Source organism: Hyalella azteca, unplaced genomic scaffold (genome assembly GCF_000764305.2).
Source record: "Hyalella azteca isolate HAZT.00-mixed unplaced genomic scaffold, Hazt_2.0.2 contig12281, whole genome shotgun sequence".
Lineage (NCBI taxonomy): Eukaryota > Metazoa > Arthropoda > Malacostraca > Amphipoda > Hyalellidae > Hyalella > Hyalella azteca.
This window is the reverse complement of record NW_025942241.1, coordinates 1-17,994: the sequence shown is the minus strand read 5'-3', so window position 1 is coordinate 17,994 and position 17,994 is coordinate 1. Positions and strand designations below refer to the sequence as shown.

Below are 17,994 nucleotides of genomic sequence, written 5' to 3'. Positions count from 1 at the left end.
GCGATATCGAGGAAAATTAATCATTTTTCTGAAGCGCCATGAGATATTAGCTTTTTTAGATGAATTCACTCGTGGCATATAGGGATAGAAATGAAGCCTAAAACATTGCAAAAATATCGTTACGGTAAAGAAAATGTCAAGGAAATCAGTTATATTTTCAGAAACAACCTTGTCATTGAAAACGTGCTGAAATTTATTGTTATATAAATTTTTCACATTTTTTCATTGTCACTTACATATTTTTATTTAATTTGCACGTTCAAGCAATCAGTTTTCTTTATTCTTGGTCAACGCATGACATGAACGACATTTTTTTAACGAAGCAATATTATCACTCAAAGATTTTTACCATCTCTGTAGATCATGAAATCTTTATAATATGTAAAATATTAAGAACTTATTAGATTTTCTCCATCATGCAGTACAATTGATGAATGAAATGTTTATCAATGAATAACATTCTTTATGCACCAATAAGTGAAAGAAATTGCCGCACTGTAATCAACGTTCAATAATCATTTCTTCTTCAGAATCACTCCCTTAATTATCACATAAAACAATAAATTTCAAATAAATTATATTTTTCGGTTACTATCACACCCGAACGTCCAACCAAAATCTCCCATATGGCGTCATCGCGTTTACGTAATTCTATTTAAAATTCTGACGCGAGTCGAGCGAAGCGTGTTTACGAACGCGTTATTAACTCCTCGTCGTGATGTGTTGTGACATTTTGGTGGATGCTGAAGTGTAAACATGGCGTGTGGCGCGCTAACATCTCGCGATGGCATCTAAACACGCCGCTGTGGCGCGCTAACATCTCGCAATGACATCCAAACACGCCGCTGTGGCGCGCTTTGTGGCGCGCTGACATCTCGCGATGGCATCCAAACACGCCGCTGTGGCACGATGACATCTCGCGATGGCATCCAAACACGCCGCTGTGGCACGATAACATCTCGCAATGGCATCTAAACACGCCGCTGTGGCGCGATGACATCTCGCGATGGCATCCAAACACGCCGCTGTGGCGCGATGACATCTCGCAATGGCATCCAAACACGCCGCTGTGGCACGATAACATCTCGCGACGGCATGTAAATACGATGGCAAATCTCGCGATGGCATGTAAATACGCCACTGTGGCGCGTAATAAACATTCGCAGTGACAATTATCCAAGCTAAAGGATGTTGAAAAGGCATGCAAAATAACACTCAACAACACAAGGTTACATAGAAATAAGTGCGACGTGTCACAATTCACAATTACCACCATTACCAAAACCCACGAAATTCATCACTACAAAGCAATGCAGTCGTTTTCGAATGTGGATTTCGGATGCGATACTCACGTAGAGATGAAACTAATGGAAATAAATTTAACGGCAACGAAAATGTCAAAAAAATTCACGTGTCGCCTTGCGTGTTGCCGATCGCTGCATCGACCGCCGCCATCCACGCAGGAGCTGCGGAAGCGACACTCAGAAAACTCAATGGGCCATATTGACCAAATACTGATACACTTACAGCGTATAACACTGATACGTCATTTCTTCGTGCCAAACTGGGACAAGATGGCCCGTATAAAGGCAGTAGTGCATCAATTTTTGGACCAATTTTCATACGTAATTTCTTCGTGCCAAACTGGGACAAGATGGCCCGTATAAAGGCAGTATTGCATCAATTTTTGGACCGATTTTCATACGTAATTTCTTCGTGCCAAACTGGGACAAGATGACCTACATAAGGGCAGTAGTGCATCAATTTTTGGACTGATTTTCATCAATTTCCATGAGTGGAGGCAGGCAACGTCGCACGGCTGCAGACGCGCGCTCCCAAGCTCAGCTTGACATCCGCCGTACGGAATACTTTCTGGGCACCAAATGCAGAAAAGCTTAAATTCCTTCACATTAACAGCCAATATCGGCCAAACTAAAAACAATATCTGTCAAATTGAAATTGAAAGGCCGTCTTCAAAGCAAATTAAGTGGTAACTAATAATAGGGAAACTGAATAAGTAATTGAATAATACACGCGACTTTAATAGATATAATGGCCATGCAGATACGGCCATTACTTCGGGCAATCCATACACATCCTGCAGGGTGAATTAAGTAAATACTATTATTGCATTAAATACTATTATATATTACTAATACTAATTACTATTATATACTATATTATTAATATGTACAAGTATTTAGTCTTCGTGATTTCCAAGTAATACTTGGTGGAAATGTAGAAAATTAGGATGAAGCCGTTCTCGATTATTGGTACCGATTATATTTTATGAAATTGGTATGGGAACGCTTGAGTTCGGCGACACCAAGCTTCACAGTCACAATAAGATGATTACTAATTTTAAATGTTAAATTTAATCAGGACGTAAATTAAAGTTAGCACTTATACAGCAAGAAAATTATGAACAATCAAAAGCGCCTGCCTAATGTGATTTGGTGATAATAACGAAATTGTTTATTCGTAAATCTTGTAATTGAAGCTAATGCACGGCACAAAATGGATGCCAAACACTGCGTAGTTTGCGTCCTTTTGAAGCCATTTCTCGGACTTAATGTTGGTGCATCAACAATAATTTTTCATTTTTTAATCAAAATGGATATAAATAAACAGTAAAAATACAGTTTATGTCACATGAGAGATGCGAGCACCAGAAATGTCTTCTAATAGAACTCATCTCTCATTGACTAAAATAAAATGCCTCTAAAACCAAAAGATGGCAACCTGATCTCTGATCACCAACTGTAGTTACAAATAATATTTTTAATGGTAAAATATCCTAGTTACATTATAAAATCCTCTTGAGTCAGTAAACTGTTAAAACATCATTATTATTTAAAGCGTTGAATGGTATGTTGTTTAAGATATCAGAAGACGTTTCCTATAGAAAATTATACATATTTCGAGGTTGAATAGTTAGCTTCGCTGCCGCTTAAAAGTTTTGAGCTTTTACTGGTCAGGAAATATCTCATAAATAACGTTCAACAAAAAGTATACGCCATCGAGTGCAACGTTATGTTTTTGACGTGTTGTTATAACGTTGGCGTGTAGTTATAACGTTGTTATCATAACTTTAGTTATAAAGTTGTTAGTAATCCTCAGTTATATCAATTTAGGATCCCTAGTATAGGATGGTCTCATGTTGCACTTCGAAGCTCTTCCTTGCAATATAACATTTCGCATTAGATTTAGTGTCCATTATACCGGAAAACGTGAAGAATATCTAGAAAGTAGGAAGTAGTGTTTGTGAAAAATATTTAGAAAGTAGGAAGTAGTGTTTGTGAAAAATATTTAGAAAGTATGAAGTAGTGTTTGTGAAAAATATTTAGAAAGTAGGATGTAGTGTTTGTGAAAAATATTTAGAAAGTAGGATGTAGTGTTTGTGAAAAATATTTAGAAAGTAGGAAGTAGTGTTTATTCTCTCTGGAAAATAGGATTCGTTATTCGTTAGCGTGAAGGAGCTGGGCTTAGTCTTGAGCTCGGTGATAAATTGTTATGTTTTTCTTGCTTCCCTTGAGTTTAACGCGACACTTTCAGTAACATTCGAGTTTACTTGTGCACTCCCTGTTCATACTTCAGAACAGAAATAAGATTCTTCTTTGCACTTGAATAATAACCTAGAACTCCGTGTTACTAACCCTAGCCAATAATAACCTAGAACTCCGTGTTACTAACCCTAGCCAATAATAACCTAGAACTCCGTGTTACTAACCCTAGCCAATAATAACCTAGAACTCCGTGTTACTAACCCTAGCCAGTAATAACCTAGAACTAAGTGTTACTAACCCTAGCCAATAATAACCTAGAACTCCGTGTTACTAGCTCTAGCCAGTAAAGATGACCTGTCATTTGCTGTCTTCGCCACAGCATGAATGACGTGCATCACAACTACGGTAACCTAAGTAATAACCACAATTAAACACATCAATTAAGCGTTCAAATGATGCATTATCTCCGACTAGAGATGCATTTTTATTTGAACAAAGTGTTATGGAGCAAAGTCCTTCTTTCTCCGAGACCATATTGAGGCTAAAAATGGCATCAGTCAAGCTTTTGTTTTTCATTCTACGAAATCCACTGGCTGGTTATTTTCACGTTGAAATTATATTCAATTTTATAGAAACCGAAAAACGTTGTAATCTGCTCAGCAATTGTCGAGATAATCGAGCAATCACGCTCGCCGCTGCCGCGGAGACACCACACAACCTCACCACCCGCCGGCTCCTGGCAAACTGAAGCGATGCGCCGTCCGGCGTCCACACTCACAGCCTCATATCGATCTCAGCCACCCTCAGCCACCCTCAGCCATCCTCAGCCACCCTCAGCCACACTTAGCTATCCTCAGCCACCCTCAGCCATCCTCAGTGGTCCTCAGCTGTCCTTAGCCATCCTCAGCTGTCCTCTGCAACCATCAGCCTCCTTCAGCCACCCTAAACCTACGTCACGACAGCCTTATGTAAGCCGCTTAGAGTCAGCCATCTCAGTCAGTATTCAAGCCGCTGAAAACTGGCAATTCATTAGGTTGCTGAAAACCAACCGCTTAAGCCTCTCAGGGAGTTGCAGAAAGAAGCTGAGAAATACTAATTGAATTGAGCCATTTTTCCTCCATGATTAATAATTGTTAGCGTTCATAAAAATGCTCCTAAGAAGCCACATTCCGCGCAAGAAAGGACCAGAGGTCAGCCTCCAGCCGTAACTGACTTGGTAGGAGCAAATGAATGCAAAGTGCGGGAAACCTTCAGTATCAGAGATAAAGATATTGCTTTCATACTTATGAATATCATACCGTCGGTTTTTCAATTCAAATCTAAAAAATGCCCCCGGCGCAAAGCAAACATGCGATGCATCCAAGAGGGAAAACCTCAAAACTCTTGCCATAATCATGTAATATTTATCAAAATATTCATATCGTATTTACCATCAATGTGAAGTTTGAAGCAATAACAACTCTGCTTTTCTCATGAAACTTCGCCTTGAATGGTATTTATGCACTTAAATACATCGAATAAATGCCAAAGTATTTTCTATTCAGCTAAAGATATTGAATTTATTATCTCTGAAATAAATTTTAATTCTTGAATTGAATTCCACGCTGTAGTATTAATTCAAAAGACTTGCCGGTTTATTTTCAGTGGGGTGGTAGGAGGCAACGTTAACTAAATGTTCGGAGCAACTTCCGTGGAGTTTATGGAGAAGCTCCGGTCAACCTCACTAGAATTTGTGTTTCGAACAAGTGCAGAAAGCCGTTGAATTATATTGTACGACGTTTCGCATGCAACTTCATTCATTATCAGTATGGGAAGAGTTTCGCAACAACTGAATTTGAAATTTTGAAATGACATCAGTACAAACATAGGTATTATATAACTTGGATATTTGGATTTTCACTTCCTATCAAGAGCCTAATTCGCCGAATAGAGAAAACCAATAAGAAAATTGTCAGTAAGAAAAAAGCCGTTGAAGTGCACTCTGATTCGACAAACAAATTAAATAAAATTATGCACTGAAATTCTATCAATAATTTAGGAGTTTGTATGTAGCTTGTTGAGAAAACGCATTCTTAACCAGTTTGTTGGGCCCAGAATGCGTCCCTAAACATATTAAGCGTCATATTCACACTTAATTGTTCGCCATTTTTGGCATTTTATTGGGCTTTAGGCTAATTTAAACCTCGAGAGAAGGGTTCAAAGGAAGCCAGCCGTTAACTATGAAAGCTGCGAGACCAATTACAGATGCAAGGTTTCAAGTGGAGTAGAAAAATATGTGTAAGTTTTAAAATATGAGAAGGGTTCTCATGCATATGATCTCGCTGACTAGTATGGCTTGCTGAAGTCAAGGATTTCGAATATTCTTGAGAACAAAAATATTATAATTGCCAACCACGGATAATAAGTTAAGGTTCCAGATTACATGAGATGGTTTAGCTGTCCCGTAGCTTACATCTAACATGTTACAAGCATGATGTACGATCAATGTACAACATTGAGCTTTCGGTCAACTAAAGATAGTTTGACAACTAAAAGAACTAAACTAAACTAAAAAGAACTGATAATTAAAAGAATACTTGACAATTCAAGCTTTATTCAAACAAATGTCTGGTTACCTTAAATAAGAGTAACTGACATTAAATACTAATCAACATAACACAAATGTAACAACAACAAACAATTAAACGGCAGATTTAAAGTCAGCATGTACGTGGTAGAGAACTTACATTACATTACGGCGGTAGTTATAGAACGTGTCAGCTCGACGGGTACATTTAGACTGATACGGTATTGAAGCCAGACCATAAAACATCAGATAGTCATCTTATTACGAACTTTAGTCATATAGAAATCAGGACTATATCACGACAATTTGTCATGGAAGAACCTTCGGCCCTCATGAACTTTCTACTCGCGTAATAGGGACAACATTAATAAAAACAATCGATGATCTGTTAGTTAGGATCACATTTAAATTACAATCGCTGATCAGTTAGAATCACATTTAAATAAGAATCGCTGATCAGTTATTTAGGACCACATTTAAATGACAATCGCTGATAAATTTGTTAGGATCACATTTAAATAACAATCGCTGATAAGTTTATTAGGATCACACTTAAACAACAATCAATTATCAGTTAGTTAGGACCCAGTTAAATTGCAAATGTTACGCGATTGCTCTCAGTAAAAACATACTTTCATGCATCTCAGGTAGCGCACCGCATTGAAGAACACGTCGCATTAACCCTCTACAGCCTGACATGAGTAACCGGAGCAATATTGTCACGCGCCTACTTCCCAAAAAGTATACGTTCAAGTAAGCGCAAAATGACTTGCACTGATGGTTGCCCCCACGTACAACTTTAAAATGTTCTCTGTTGCGTACAAACGTCCTCAGGTTGCTACACTCAATAGTTTACGTATAATTTAAGTTGAAAGTTACTTTAAAATGTTCTCTGTTGCGTACAAACGTCCTCAGGTTGCTACACTCAATAGTGCACGTATAATCTAAGTTGAAAGTTATGTTCCCGAAGAGTGACATACGGCGGTAGAGGGTTAAGAACCAACGGCGAATTCTTCGAACGCTGATCAATAAAGCTGCATCTACTTCTAATAAATATGAATATCCATTTGTTAGATGAAGAAAAAAAGACTGCATAAATGAAATATTTTTCCGCCGGTGCCATGCATGTTTGTCTAAAAATGGTGAAGTGTAGTTTAACAACGAGTATTAATAAGAACACTTCAACTTAGCATAGTCGATTTGATTGTGTGCTCAACTTGTTTAAATTTACTTTTTAACACGTTTTTCTTAGCTTAGCTTCGCGTTTGTTTGTTTGTTTGTTTGCTTGTTTGTTTGTTTGTTTGTTGTTAACATTGACAACGAAAATTAGCCCACTTCTGATTGTTCTAGAGATCTAAAATTCGGCATGCAGGCTATTTTCGCCTAACAATTTCAGATACAATCATAAAAACTAGTAATTACAGACCTAAATTGGTTTAATTGAGTAAAGTACATATATAGTATATATATATAGTATGACGTGCGGGCGCTCACGTTATAGACGAGCAGGCGCTGACGCTGCGTATCATCGATACGTACGTCAAGTCATACTTAATCAAGTTTTAATCGTTTTTCTTGTGGACTAAAAAGTAGAAAATAAAATACTTAAAAACACTTTTAAAAAAACACGTTTTTCTTGTGGACTAAAAAGTAGAAAATAAATTATGGTTCGCCCCCAAAAAATGTGGGTCGGGCTGTACGTTCACCATCAAATTTCCAAAATTTAAAAATCTGCCCTACACACGTTTTTTTGGGGCGAACCATAACTTATTTTCTACTTTTTAGTCCACAAGAAAAACGTGGTTTTTTTAAAAAGTGTTTTTAAGTATTTTATATAAATGTGTACCCAGCTTAGGAGTTGGTCTAAACTCCTCGCGCTTTTCCTTTTTGCAAATCATATCATAACTCGCTATTTCGAGCAACGTTTCATTCCATTAATATCTATTTTCTACTTGACTATTATTCTCATTACATTTATTCGTTACTTTTCAAGTAATTATCCTCTCTTCGACGTTTTTTCCGTTCCACATATCTTATGGCCGCCCCTATGAAGAGATTACAAATATATCGGCAACAAGGTCCTATTGGTGGTCAAACACCAATGTGCAAGTGCAAAACAATTTTTCCTGTTATTTAAGAGACTATAAATCCAGTTTTATCGTATTAAAAAAAAAAGTCGTATTTATCCTAGTTAATATTATCAACTAATTCCAATGCGAAAGTCTTGAACTTGAAAGCGAAAGCCAATATGTCTATGTATAATATTTAAGAAACAAATACCAATCATTCAATCACGAGAAGTTGTAGAGTATACAATTTTCCAGTTCCGCAGGCGAACGGCTTTGGTTTGCCTAGAAGCTGCACATCACATCGCATAAGTTGTAGCTTGGCAGGAAATGCGTTGGAATAACACAAGCTAAGTGAGAAGTGACACTCCAAGCTCGTTTAGGAGTGCAATACAACAACTCGAACGAACAACAACTCGAACGCAACAACAACTCGAACGCATTTCTCTTCTTTAACTTCAACTAAAAACAATTAACTTACTAAAAACAATTTTACATGGTTTTTAGTTATTTTTAGGACGCGCAATGCAGGTATCATTTATTTAATGTGTAAAAGGAAACAAATGTCAGGGGGCGGATGTAAGTAAGTTGTACGTCATTTTCGCTTTGAATACAGCTTCTAGTGACGGAATATAACCAGTAACCACAGACTGCTCAGTTTACAAACCACTGTATTTATCGGGACATTGAAATTATTTTAAGAGTAATTTCAAGTTCACTTTCTTGAGTTGTAGCCATCACATGTAATGCTGCCACTCATATCATTAAAAAAATTTTAATCATTTCAAAACCTTCACTTTACATGGTGGCTATAAAGTTAAGTCAGTTGTCGAACTTGGTCAAACGAGCTATGGGAGTTCCCGTTTTTTGTCGACATGAAATGCATATGAGGATAAGGAATGATGACGACGTCGCCATAAGTGCAACAATGCATAGAACAAGTATGCTTCGTTATTTGAAGTCGGGTCTGAATGGGTGGTACTGAACTAGATCTAGTTGCCCTTAAGTACCTCTTTTACGGGATGGTTCACAGAAACTTCCGGTTTTGTATTTCGTGCTAAGCAGCCAGATGTTGTAGGAAAAGGACGCAGAATATTAAGGAGTATTAAATATGAAAGGCAAGGTCATAAAGTTATGCGTGCCGCCTAGTCAGTTGCCACTATGTATTGGACAAGCGAGCAGCGTGCGTTTGCTGTCTAGGTTTGTTTTTCTAATAGCCGTTACGTTGACCTGAGACAACATTTTGCAAAGCACCTCCTTGAAAGCTGACCTTCTTTGGTCGCCCCATCTGTGCATTTGGCTCCGTGTGAATTTTTATGAGGCTATCTTGAATCAATTGTTTACAATGACTGTCCGATGACCCTACCTCATTTGAAGAAGTGTGATCACCCGCCCTCTGCAGCAAGATTACAGTGTGGAAAGACATGGTTGCAACGAGATTGTAATGATTGAAAAGTATACCGTGGACAAATATTTGGGAGTTTATGTCGACAACAAGCTGTAATTTTCTGCACCGCTGTAATTCATCCATGCGACAACATTTCTTCTCGCTTCGAGGCGCCGACATGTGGATCAGCCTCCCAACTGACATTGCTGACGCTCCTAGTATGAACGCGCTCATGAATAAACTAGACAATGCTATGCAAAAGTATCTATTGTGGTTCCGACGTTTATTATGTCGTATTATTGCAGAACATTTACAGCTGCGATCGCTAACTTGCAACTCACAGCTCCAATTTTGCTTTGCTTGCCTCCTTGCCCATTCTGACCAGAAACTGGTGCACAGAGCTGGGATCGAACCCGCGCCAATCTGCTCCAATCGTGATCCACTGAACTGTAACCACTGGGATAGTAGACATAGAAGCTTCATAATCTTTAATATTTCCTGATATGTTGAGTCTTGAAATGCCTGGCAGCCTATGGAACTAGTTCAAGTCCAGTGATGATTTAAACCAACGATGATGTAAACCAACGTCTTAAACCTTGTGAAAAGGCCAGTTTTTAAATCTGTGAAAAGTCACGAAAAGTACAAAAATCGGCCACAGGCCCATTTCTTCAACACCGAAGATACTATGCTAAGCTATGTTATCCATTTGAATGCGAGAGAAGCTTTAATTTTTTAATGAGACGTACCACTACGCAATGTATAGTAATGTTGATGTATATAATTACATTGGCTTGAGTTTTTATTCAAATTAGTTAATCTCTTGTCTAACAATTTTACCAAGCTCAGGCTAAGCACTGGCAACTGTCTTAGCAGTGGCTTACACTAATGCTTGCCTCCCGTCCAAGTTGTCCCTCTAAGACATAGTACCTCCAATCCATAGATTAAAATTATTGGCTGCGTCGTAATGTGATTACGAGCGGAGTTGTTTAGTGTGTTTTGTAGTCCCAAAAAATTACGAGGGAAAGTCAAAATAATAGTGGTGTCTACACTGAGCTAAATCTGGTATTTCGACGCATGCTTTTTTACATAGCATGCTTATTACATGTAACAATTATTATGGAATATATGCGACTTGGGAATTTTATGAGACTAATGAGAGTATACGACTTCACTGCCATCCGTGCTGATTCTGCTCAAATATGGACACTTTGTGTTTTAACAGTACGGCTATCATCCCGATATTGTACAAAACCTTTTCCATGCGCTTGTACCGGAGTGCTTCATATTTTTTATTTACCCAGCAACTCGATGCTACAATCGATGTACGTTGAACTTTGACCTTTAGTTTCCTTTGCCATGCTTGCAACTTTTTAATTGTAAAGATATGAGATTATTGTCCTCCAAATCAAGTTTCGAGATAATCCATTTTCCTAATTCATTTTCACTTTGGCATTTAGGAAATATTTTATTTCATTTTGTTACACGTTAAACATATAAGAAGTTTCGTTTGCTGTACACGTTCGAAACTCGTTTCGTTCCGTTTAGGGTAGTTAGATGTTGGCGCGATTTCAAGCACACACATGACACTGCTTTGGATCTTCACCTGTTACCGTTTTACAAATAAAAAAATGTTGCCATTTGAGTATTTCAAATTTAAATTAATTTTGAAATTTATTAAAGTTATGCAAATGATATAGATATGACAGGCGCCCGTAAGAAATTTTACGTAAAAGCATGCAGGGTAAAATTCTTGAGCTCAGGTGGCGTTTGCTCCGAGTTTGGTAGTCGTTCAGTTGAACAACTGTCGTAGGCAGAGACAGTAGAGAAATTGAAATATTTTCATCTTGCTCGAACAGCTGGACTTAATAATCCAGGTTGAACTCTGGAGTATCTGGTATACGAATTTCGGACCCTCAAATTTTGTAGAAATTCCAATTATCAATGAGAGGATCGTTATAAAGAAGGTAGGTAAAGCGGTTTCTAAGGCTCCACTTTGACTTTATCTTTTTGCATGATTTTCTTATCAGTTGTGCTGTCAGTTGTAGCCTGTGCTGGCAGCCTGGCTTTGAACTTCGGCTTCGAAGATAAGCCGTTTTCGTAGATTTGAATTTTCAGAATGTATTCTAAAACCATTTCAGTTTCAAATGTCAAATCATTGATAAAATGCCATTTGTATGAAGTGGAGCTGTGGAGTCTGGTAGTCATGAATTGATGAAATCTAGAGGTGCAGGCTTTTCATAGAATCACACGTTTAGCCCCTAGGCTACTCACTGTCAAACTATAATCTCCCATTGCCATTGTCACTGATAAAATGATTTCTGCAGATTGCACTCACTGGCACTGCAGTGCCTTTGCATTTTTGCAATGACTGAATTTGACTGCCAACCAACTGTATCATTGCTCTTGTTTCATTTAGCCTGATATAGGGTTATTTTTTTACTTATTTATTTGCCCAAATCAGATGTAATAATTCTACAAAATTTGTATCCATATCAGGTCTAGATTGTCTAATCACATTATTTACGGTAGTGTCCATCCGGGATCATCCCTGGCTAATGGCTTCTTGCCCTCATTGCCTCATGGCCATGCTGCCATGGGGCCATAATAATAGGGACATGACAGCCATGTCTGATGCCATTGATTACTTATTTAGTTATTAAGAGATAAAATATCAATTTGAAAATTAATTTATTATTTTAATTGATGTTTGAAACCTGGCTCAACATTAACATTAGGGTACTTATTAAGAGCTTAATATGAGAATTGAGAAAATGAATTATCATCATATTTGATGTATGAAACCTGGCTTATTTGTTTTAGGCACTTCTGGCTTTAAAATGCTTAATTGGTAATCATCAATCATGTAACAAATCATGATTTTTCAAACTTCAGTAGTTCAGCTCCAATTTTGAATTGATTGTTGATTAGGTTTAGGTTCTTAAATTTGGTAATAAATTCCAAATTATAAATGAATCAAAAATAAATTTTAGTTAAGAAAACATTTTAGTTTTAAAAAATCAAATTCAAATGGATAAAAAGAAGTAAATTAATTTCAAGTTTTGCCCATATTATATGCCAGGCATATTTGGAAATCCTGACAATATTTGCATGAGATTTGAAATTGAAACTCACGGGTACTCACCCTTGTCTATAATTGCCAATTGCCATTTAAAAATATTATGTTGAGTGGGACAGGAATTAAGGGACCAGGTGTGCCAGCCTGCCAGGCATGGAATGTATCTACCATTCAAACTGCAACTAGAGCAGCACTTGCCTGCCATTTGCATCCATGAGATTCCCGTCCCAGCTCCCTCTAAATTAAGTATTCCCAAATTCTTAATCAAACTGCACAATCAATTGGGCTGCAAGATTTCAAATGTATAAAAAAATGGCCCCTTAGAAGCTACAGGACCTCATTCATAAGTATGGAAATTCCAATCTAGTGTCAAGGACTATAACTATGGTCCATGCTAAATCTGAATATTATGCAATTTCAATCCTATTTGGCTAAATTTTTCCAAATTTTTGGGTATAACTTTTTTACAGTGATTTTAAAAATTGCATGCAAAAATGTGCCATTCCCTTTGTTTTTTGGGGTCTTTGGATAGGATAATTATTAAAGATATTGCATATATTATTGAACATAATATGCTTCAGAAGTGCAGCACTTCTGAAAGTTTATTATTATTTTAGGTTTAATTTTTCTTAGACACTGTCTCTTAATGATTTGTGGTTTCCAGTAAATAATCAAAATAATTTTTGCAGGTGTCACGTCTCAATTGCAGTATGGCCGACGTGTTTGAAGTTGTGTCCCTCATAACCAATGGGGTGTGCCACATGTGCGGGCCAAACTGCTATGATTTGCTAGACCAGGAGCGGCTGTACTGGCGAGTGTCAGAAATGATTGAAGAAGGCCAACGAGATGACCAAATCATTGAAGTTCTCACATCTGAGCTCATCGTATATGTGCTTGCACAGAAAGAGGATGGTTGTAACTTTGCTGAAATGGATGAGGCTAATATTTTAAAAACTATTCACTTTGGTGTTGCTGAAGAAGTAACTCAAGATAATCCTAATGAGCTGCAAAGAGATGAACCCATGGTGCAACCCAGCCTGCACCATGATGTTCAAGATCATTGTCTTCAAGGACTATTTAATGAGACTGTTGAGAATCATGAGGATCCTATTAAAGAATTTCAGAATAACTGTGATACTCAAGACCAGGCATCCCACGCTGATCAACTCTTCAATTCAAATGTGATAAATAATTCAGGTGAAAAAGACAATATTTCCAGCAGCATGAGTGATGATGCACCATTAGTTCTAAACTTTGTCATATCAGACATGGCTACTCACAAAGAAGCCACGGAAGAACTAGAACACAAGCATCAAGCTGCTCTGAAGAACAACTTCTCCCTAGACAAATGCACACCTGAAGTTGATGGTATGGCGGCCGATGATGGTATGGAATGCACGTCAGCAGAAATTGAACAAGGCCTAGTCTCGGGCTACAACAAAAATCAATCAGTATCTATTGTTGACCCAACTGGTGGTTCTTCCACAGAATTTCATCTCAAATCGTCAGAAGCTGTTCACAATTCTGATAAACAAATTAATTCTTCTGGTGAGAATAATAGTCATTCAAATATTCAAATAGCAAGTAATTTAGTTGGTAGAGCTTCACCAGAAGAACGTTTGGAGGATGATGTTGAGGATTCTGGCTGTGGTACCTCAGTGAGCATTGATGATGAAGACAAAATGAGCTCAGGGGAAGGTGAAGACTCGCTCTTGTGCGACTCACTTTGTATCAGCGAGCTACCCTCAGATTCCAACTCAAGTCCTAAACGTAGGAACCTAGGTCCCAAAAGGGAAACTTCTTCTGCACATGATCATGAACAAAGAAATCTTACTAATTCCTCTACAGGAGAAAATTTTGAAAGTGAACTTGCTGCAGAGTCAGCGTCAAGTGAAGGAATAGTAACTGTGGATTTAAGTGGTATTATTCCTCATGATGATGGCATTTATGAAGACACTAATGCTTCTGCAACTGCACCTAATTATAACACAGAGGCTTCTACCTCAGTGACCAAGCAAGAAACAAATTTTCACATTCAAGGCGCCAGGCCTAAACAACGGATAAATTTGGAACCCAAAACTCGTTCACCTCGCAAGAGAAGTCGGCTCATACCGGTATGGTCTGAGGCTCCTGAGGTAGACTCAAAAAGAAGCAAGGATGTCTCAGAAGGGAATAATGCTACTCGTGCATCCACTAGTCGTGAAGTGGTGTCTAAAATTACTCATAATGACCAGTTGTTGGCAGCTCACTTGGTCTTGCTTATTGAACATTTCCCAAACTTGGATACAGCTTACTTGACTCAGAGGTAAGTTGGCTGAACCCAAATATGTCCATGTTACAGAGCTGGAGAACAATGAAAATCATGCTTCAATCTGGAGGATCATTTCCTGTGTTGTAATCAACACATTCAATTTTAATAGAATTATATACAAACTGGGGTAATTTTGTAATTTCTTATAATGGCCTGTTTATATGAATTACATTTAATCAGTTTGGAGCTGAAGAACTGATGGCTGAAAGCCTTTAGTGATATAATTTTAACAGCAGCAGCAATTATTAATAAGGACATGTCCAACAACTGTTTGTTGTCCTTTGGTGACTTGTGGTAGTGCATTGTAATACAAGTAAGAATCCTGCTCAGATCTCAGCCGTTCAGGACATCTTTGCCTTGCTACTTTTTAATGTCTTCAAATTTTAAAGTCATGTGGCGATGAATGTAAGAGAAAATCTTTAAAGGAAAATACTTGACAATATCTATGGAGAGTCTCTTTCCAATATTCATTTATTAAAAATTTTTGTAATGGCTTAAAGTGCAACACAAGTGTAAATATTTCTCTACAAAAGACATGGGTGAACCTACATTTCTATTCTTACTTAGCTTTGATTTTCTTGCTTACAGTGAAAATATACCTAACTGAAGTATTCTTGTCTCAGGTGTCATGAGGTGGTGCTGGGAAGACCTTTAGAAGATCTAATCCATGAGTTGTCATCAGCTGATAGTGTCAATGAGACCGCAGATGAAACCAACGCAAGATGGTCTGCCACGTCCATGTCCTCGACTGCATCCATTAGGGCAGTTGCCGCGGAAACTGTGGAGTGCCGTCAGGAAGATGATGAGAACATATGGGAGGAGATGCCAGAAGCTTACGAAGATCAACTGGATCAAGTTGAAATGGATGCGCTCTTTGCTCATCAGGTTGATTTTGATGAAAATCCTTCATGCAGCACCACAGAGCAAGATGTTCTCCTCGCGCACCAAATAGATATGGAGGAAAGTGCACCCCACGTGAGTATGGAAATTATTTTTTGTGTCAATGTTAACCCAGAATTTTCTACCCAGAAAATACAGATTTAAATTTGAAGGTCTGAAGAACTTGGTTTTGCTTTGAGATTGATGGATCTAGTTTGTTAAGATTCCTTACATTTATCTGAACCTTATTAATTCTGCGATCATGGCTCATATTATTGTTTTTTAACTATGTTGATTGCAAATTAACATTAACTGAGAATTGATTTCTCCTTAATTGTAATGTCGATGTTTAATTGTTGTTCTATCAGAAAGAAGTGGTCAACACGCTGGAGTGCTGCTGCTGCTTTGATGACAAGCCAGTGATCGAAATGTTGGCTTGTGATGAACAATATGATGCACCACACTTCTGCTGTTCCGAGTGCCTTAAACGGTATTACGTTCGTGTTAAAATTTAATGGCAGGCAACACTTGATTGGCTTTGTATAATGTAATGTTTATACTTGTGGCACAACAGCACTGCAGTTGGGATTAAATAGTAGCGTTTCCAGGCGACAAAGCTCAAGTTTATTGAACAAATTTGGTAAACGAAACACGTCGCCTGAATTTACCAACCTCTCATTAGGGGATAAATTTTTAAAACAATTGTGCCAATTATTAGACAAGTGGAGAAACCAAGTTATTAAAAAGTTTTGAAAAAATATGATATTCTATTCATTACAGTCAAACATGTGTGTCGGTAAATTTGCTTCTCTTTGTGGAGAGTTTAATGTTCGGAATTGATCCGAGTCCTACCATGGAAGGGGAAGGCCTCGGCTCAACCTGCCAGAATGGCGCTGAGCAGTGACTCATTTTCTCGAAGTTTGTGCATGGTCCGCTTCTCTTCCATCTATGGCTATGTCCGTATTTCTTGTTACTCATTTGTCCATTTTTGGTTGCGTTGTCACTCGTAGATCTCGAGAGACTTCTGCATCTTGTTTCCTTCTTGCCTCCTTTTCTAGAGCACAATCTTGACTCCTTCAATAAGATTTGTATTCAAGCGAAGTAATATATGAACCGGTGCGCGAATCTTTTCTGCTTGAAAAACCTGTAACTAGTCTTTTCTTGCGCATGACATGCAATATTTGCCTGCATGTCGTCTCATGGCGGCCGGGAAGGTAGATTTATTTGCAAATACATACGCTTGTAAGGTGCTGGTCTTGGTAAAGCAAGCCATAGTGCGCGTACAGACTCCCTTAGATCAGCATACCCTTGTGCAGTAGTTCCACTTGCGGTGCAACATTATTTATTCATATCCGTGGATTCAGCATCGATTATTGAAGTAATTTATTGCTTATTGTTTTTACGAGCATCTAAATCATTATTGCTTAACATTTGAACAGCTCTCCCGCAAATTGTAAGTTTTCATTAATACTGAAGCTTGTTAATACCTTTTTCAAATAGTCATCTGCTCTTTACTGTTACAGGTACACTGAGAACTTCATAGGCGAGGACAAGCTGGAGTTTCCATGTCTGAACAGTTCATGCATGGCCAAGATGCCGGACTCTGCCGTCAGTAATGTGCTTGAACAGACGATGTTCCAAAAGCTGCTCGAGCGAAGACAGGCCGCGGAAATATTAGCTGCCGAGCTTAAGGATCTGGAAAGCTGTCCGTTCTGCAACTATGCGGCCATTATTGAGGAGAAAGTGACGGTGCGATCTACGGCGAACACCGTCTTCCGTTGTGACAACATCGCCTGCGGCAAGCGTTCCTGTAGGTGCGTACACAAATGGTGAGGACAATGTCGGGGAGTGAACTTATGTTCAGAGGACGCTTGTTGGGCGCTATATTTTGAATGTGAAGTTGAACTTAGGAGTGATCAGGTATTCATTAACTGAAATTATCGTGTGTCTTCAGGATGATCCCAATGCGGTATTAGTTTTTTTTGCATTTACAGCTGTTTGCTGATGCATTTGCAACGTGCTGCTGATGAATGCCCTCGCATTAAGTTTGAAAATTTCATTCAACAGGGTCTTAGAAACCTGATGTTTAGCAACACAAGCAGAACCAGAAATTAGTGTCTGTACTGCAGGCTGTGCTCAACGTGTTGTCTGTACTGCAGGCTGTGCTTAACGTATTGTCTGTACTGCAGGCTGTGCTGAACGT

The 17,994-nt window shown here is 38.2% G+C and overlaps 2 protein-coding genes across 2 annotated transcripts; one reads left to right on the top strand and one right to left on the bottom strand.

Moving 5' to 3' along the window:
- Positions 1-688: 688 nt before the first annotated feature.
- On the bottom strand, positions 689-1,084 carry LOC108669179. The gene has a single exon (XM_018156478.1). The coding sequence runs from the start codon at positions 1,082-1,084 to the stop codon at positions 689-691; it is 396 nt and encodes a 131-aa protein (XP_018011967.1).
- A 10,234-nt stretch (positions 1,085-11,318) lies between these two features.
- On the top strand, positions 11,319-17,605 carry LOC108669178 (the record flags this gene model as incomplete). The annotated part of the gene is made up of 5 exons (XM_018156477.2): positions 11,319-11,489; positions 13,291-14,906; positions 15,536-15,887; positions 16,160-16,281; positions 17,315-17,605. Coding segments are annotated over exons 2-5 (2,360 nt in total), but the record flags the coding sequence as incomplete, so codon positions are not given.
- Positions 17,606-17,994: the final 389 nt, after the last annotated feature.

Coding starts and splice junctions, on each gene's coding strand:
- LOC108669179 (XM_018156478.1), bottom strand. CDS start 1,084: ATGTTATCGTGCCACAGCGGCGTGTTTGGATGCCATTGCGAGATGTCA.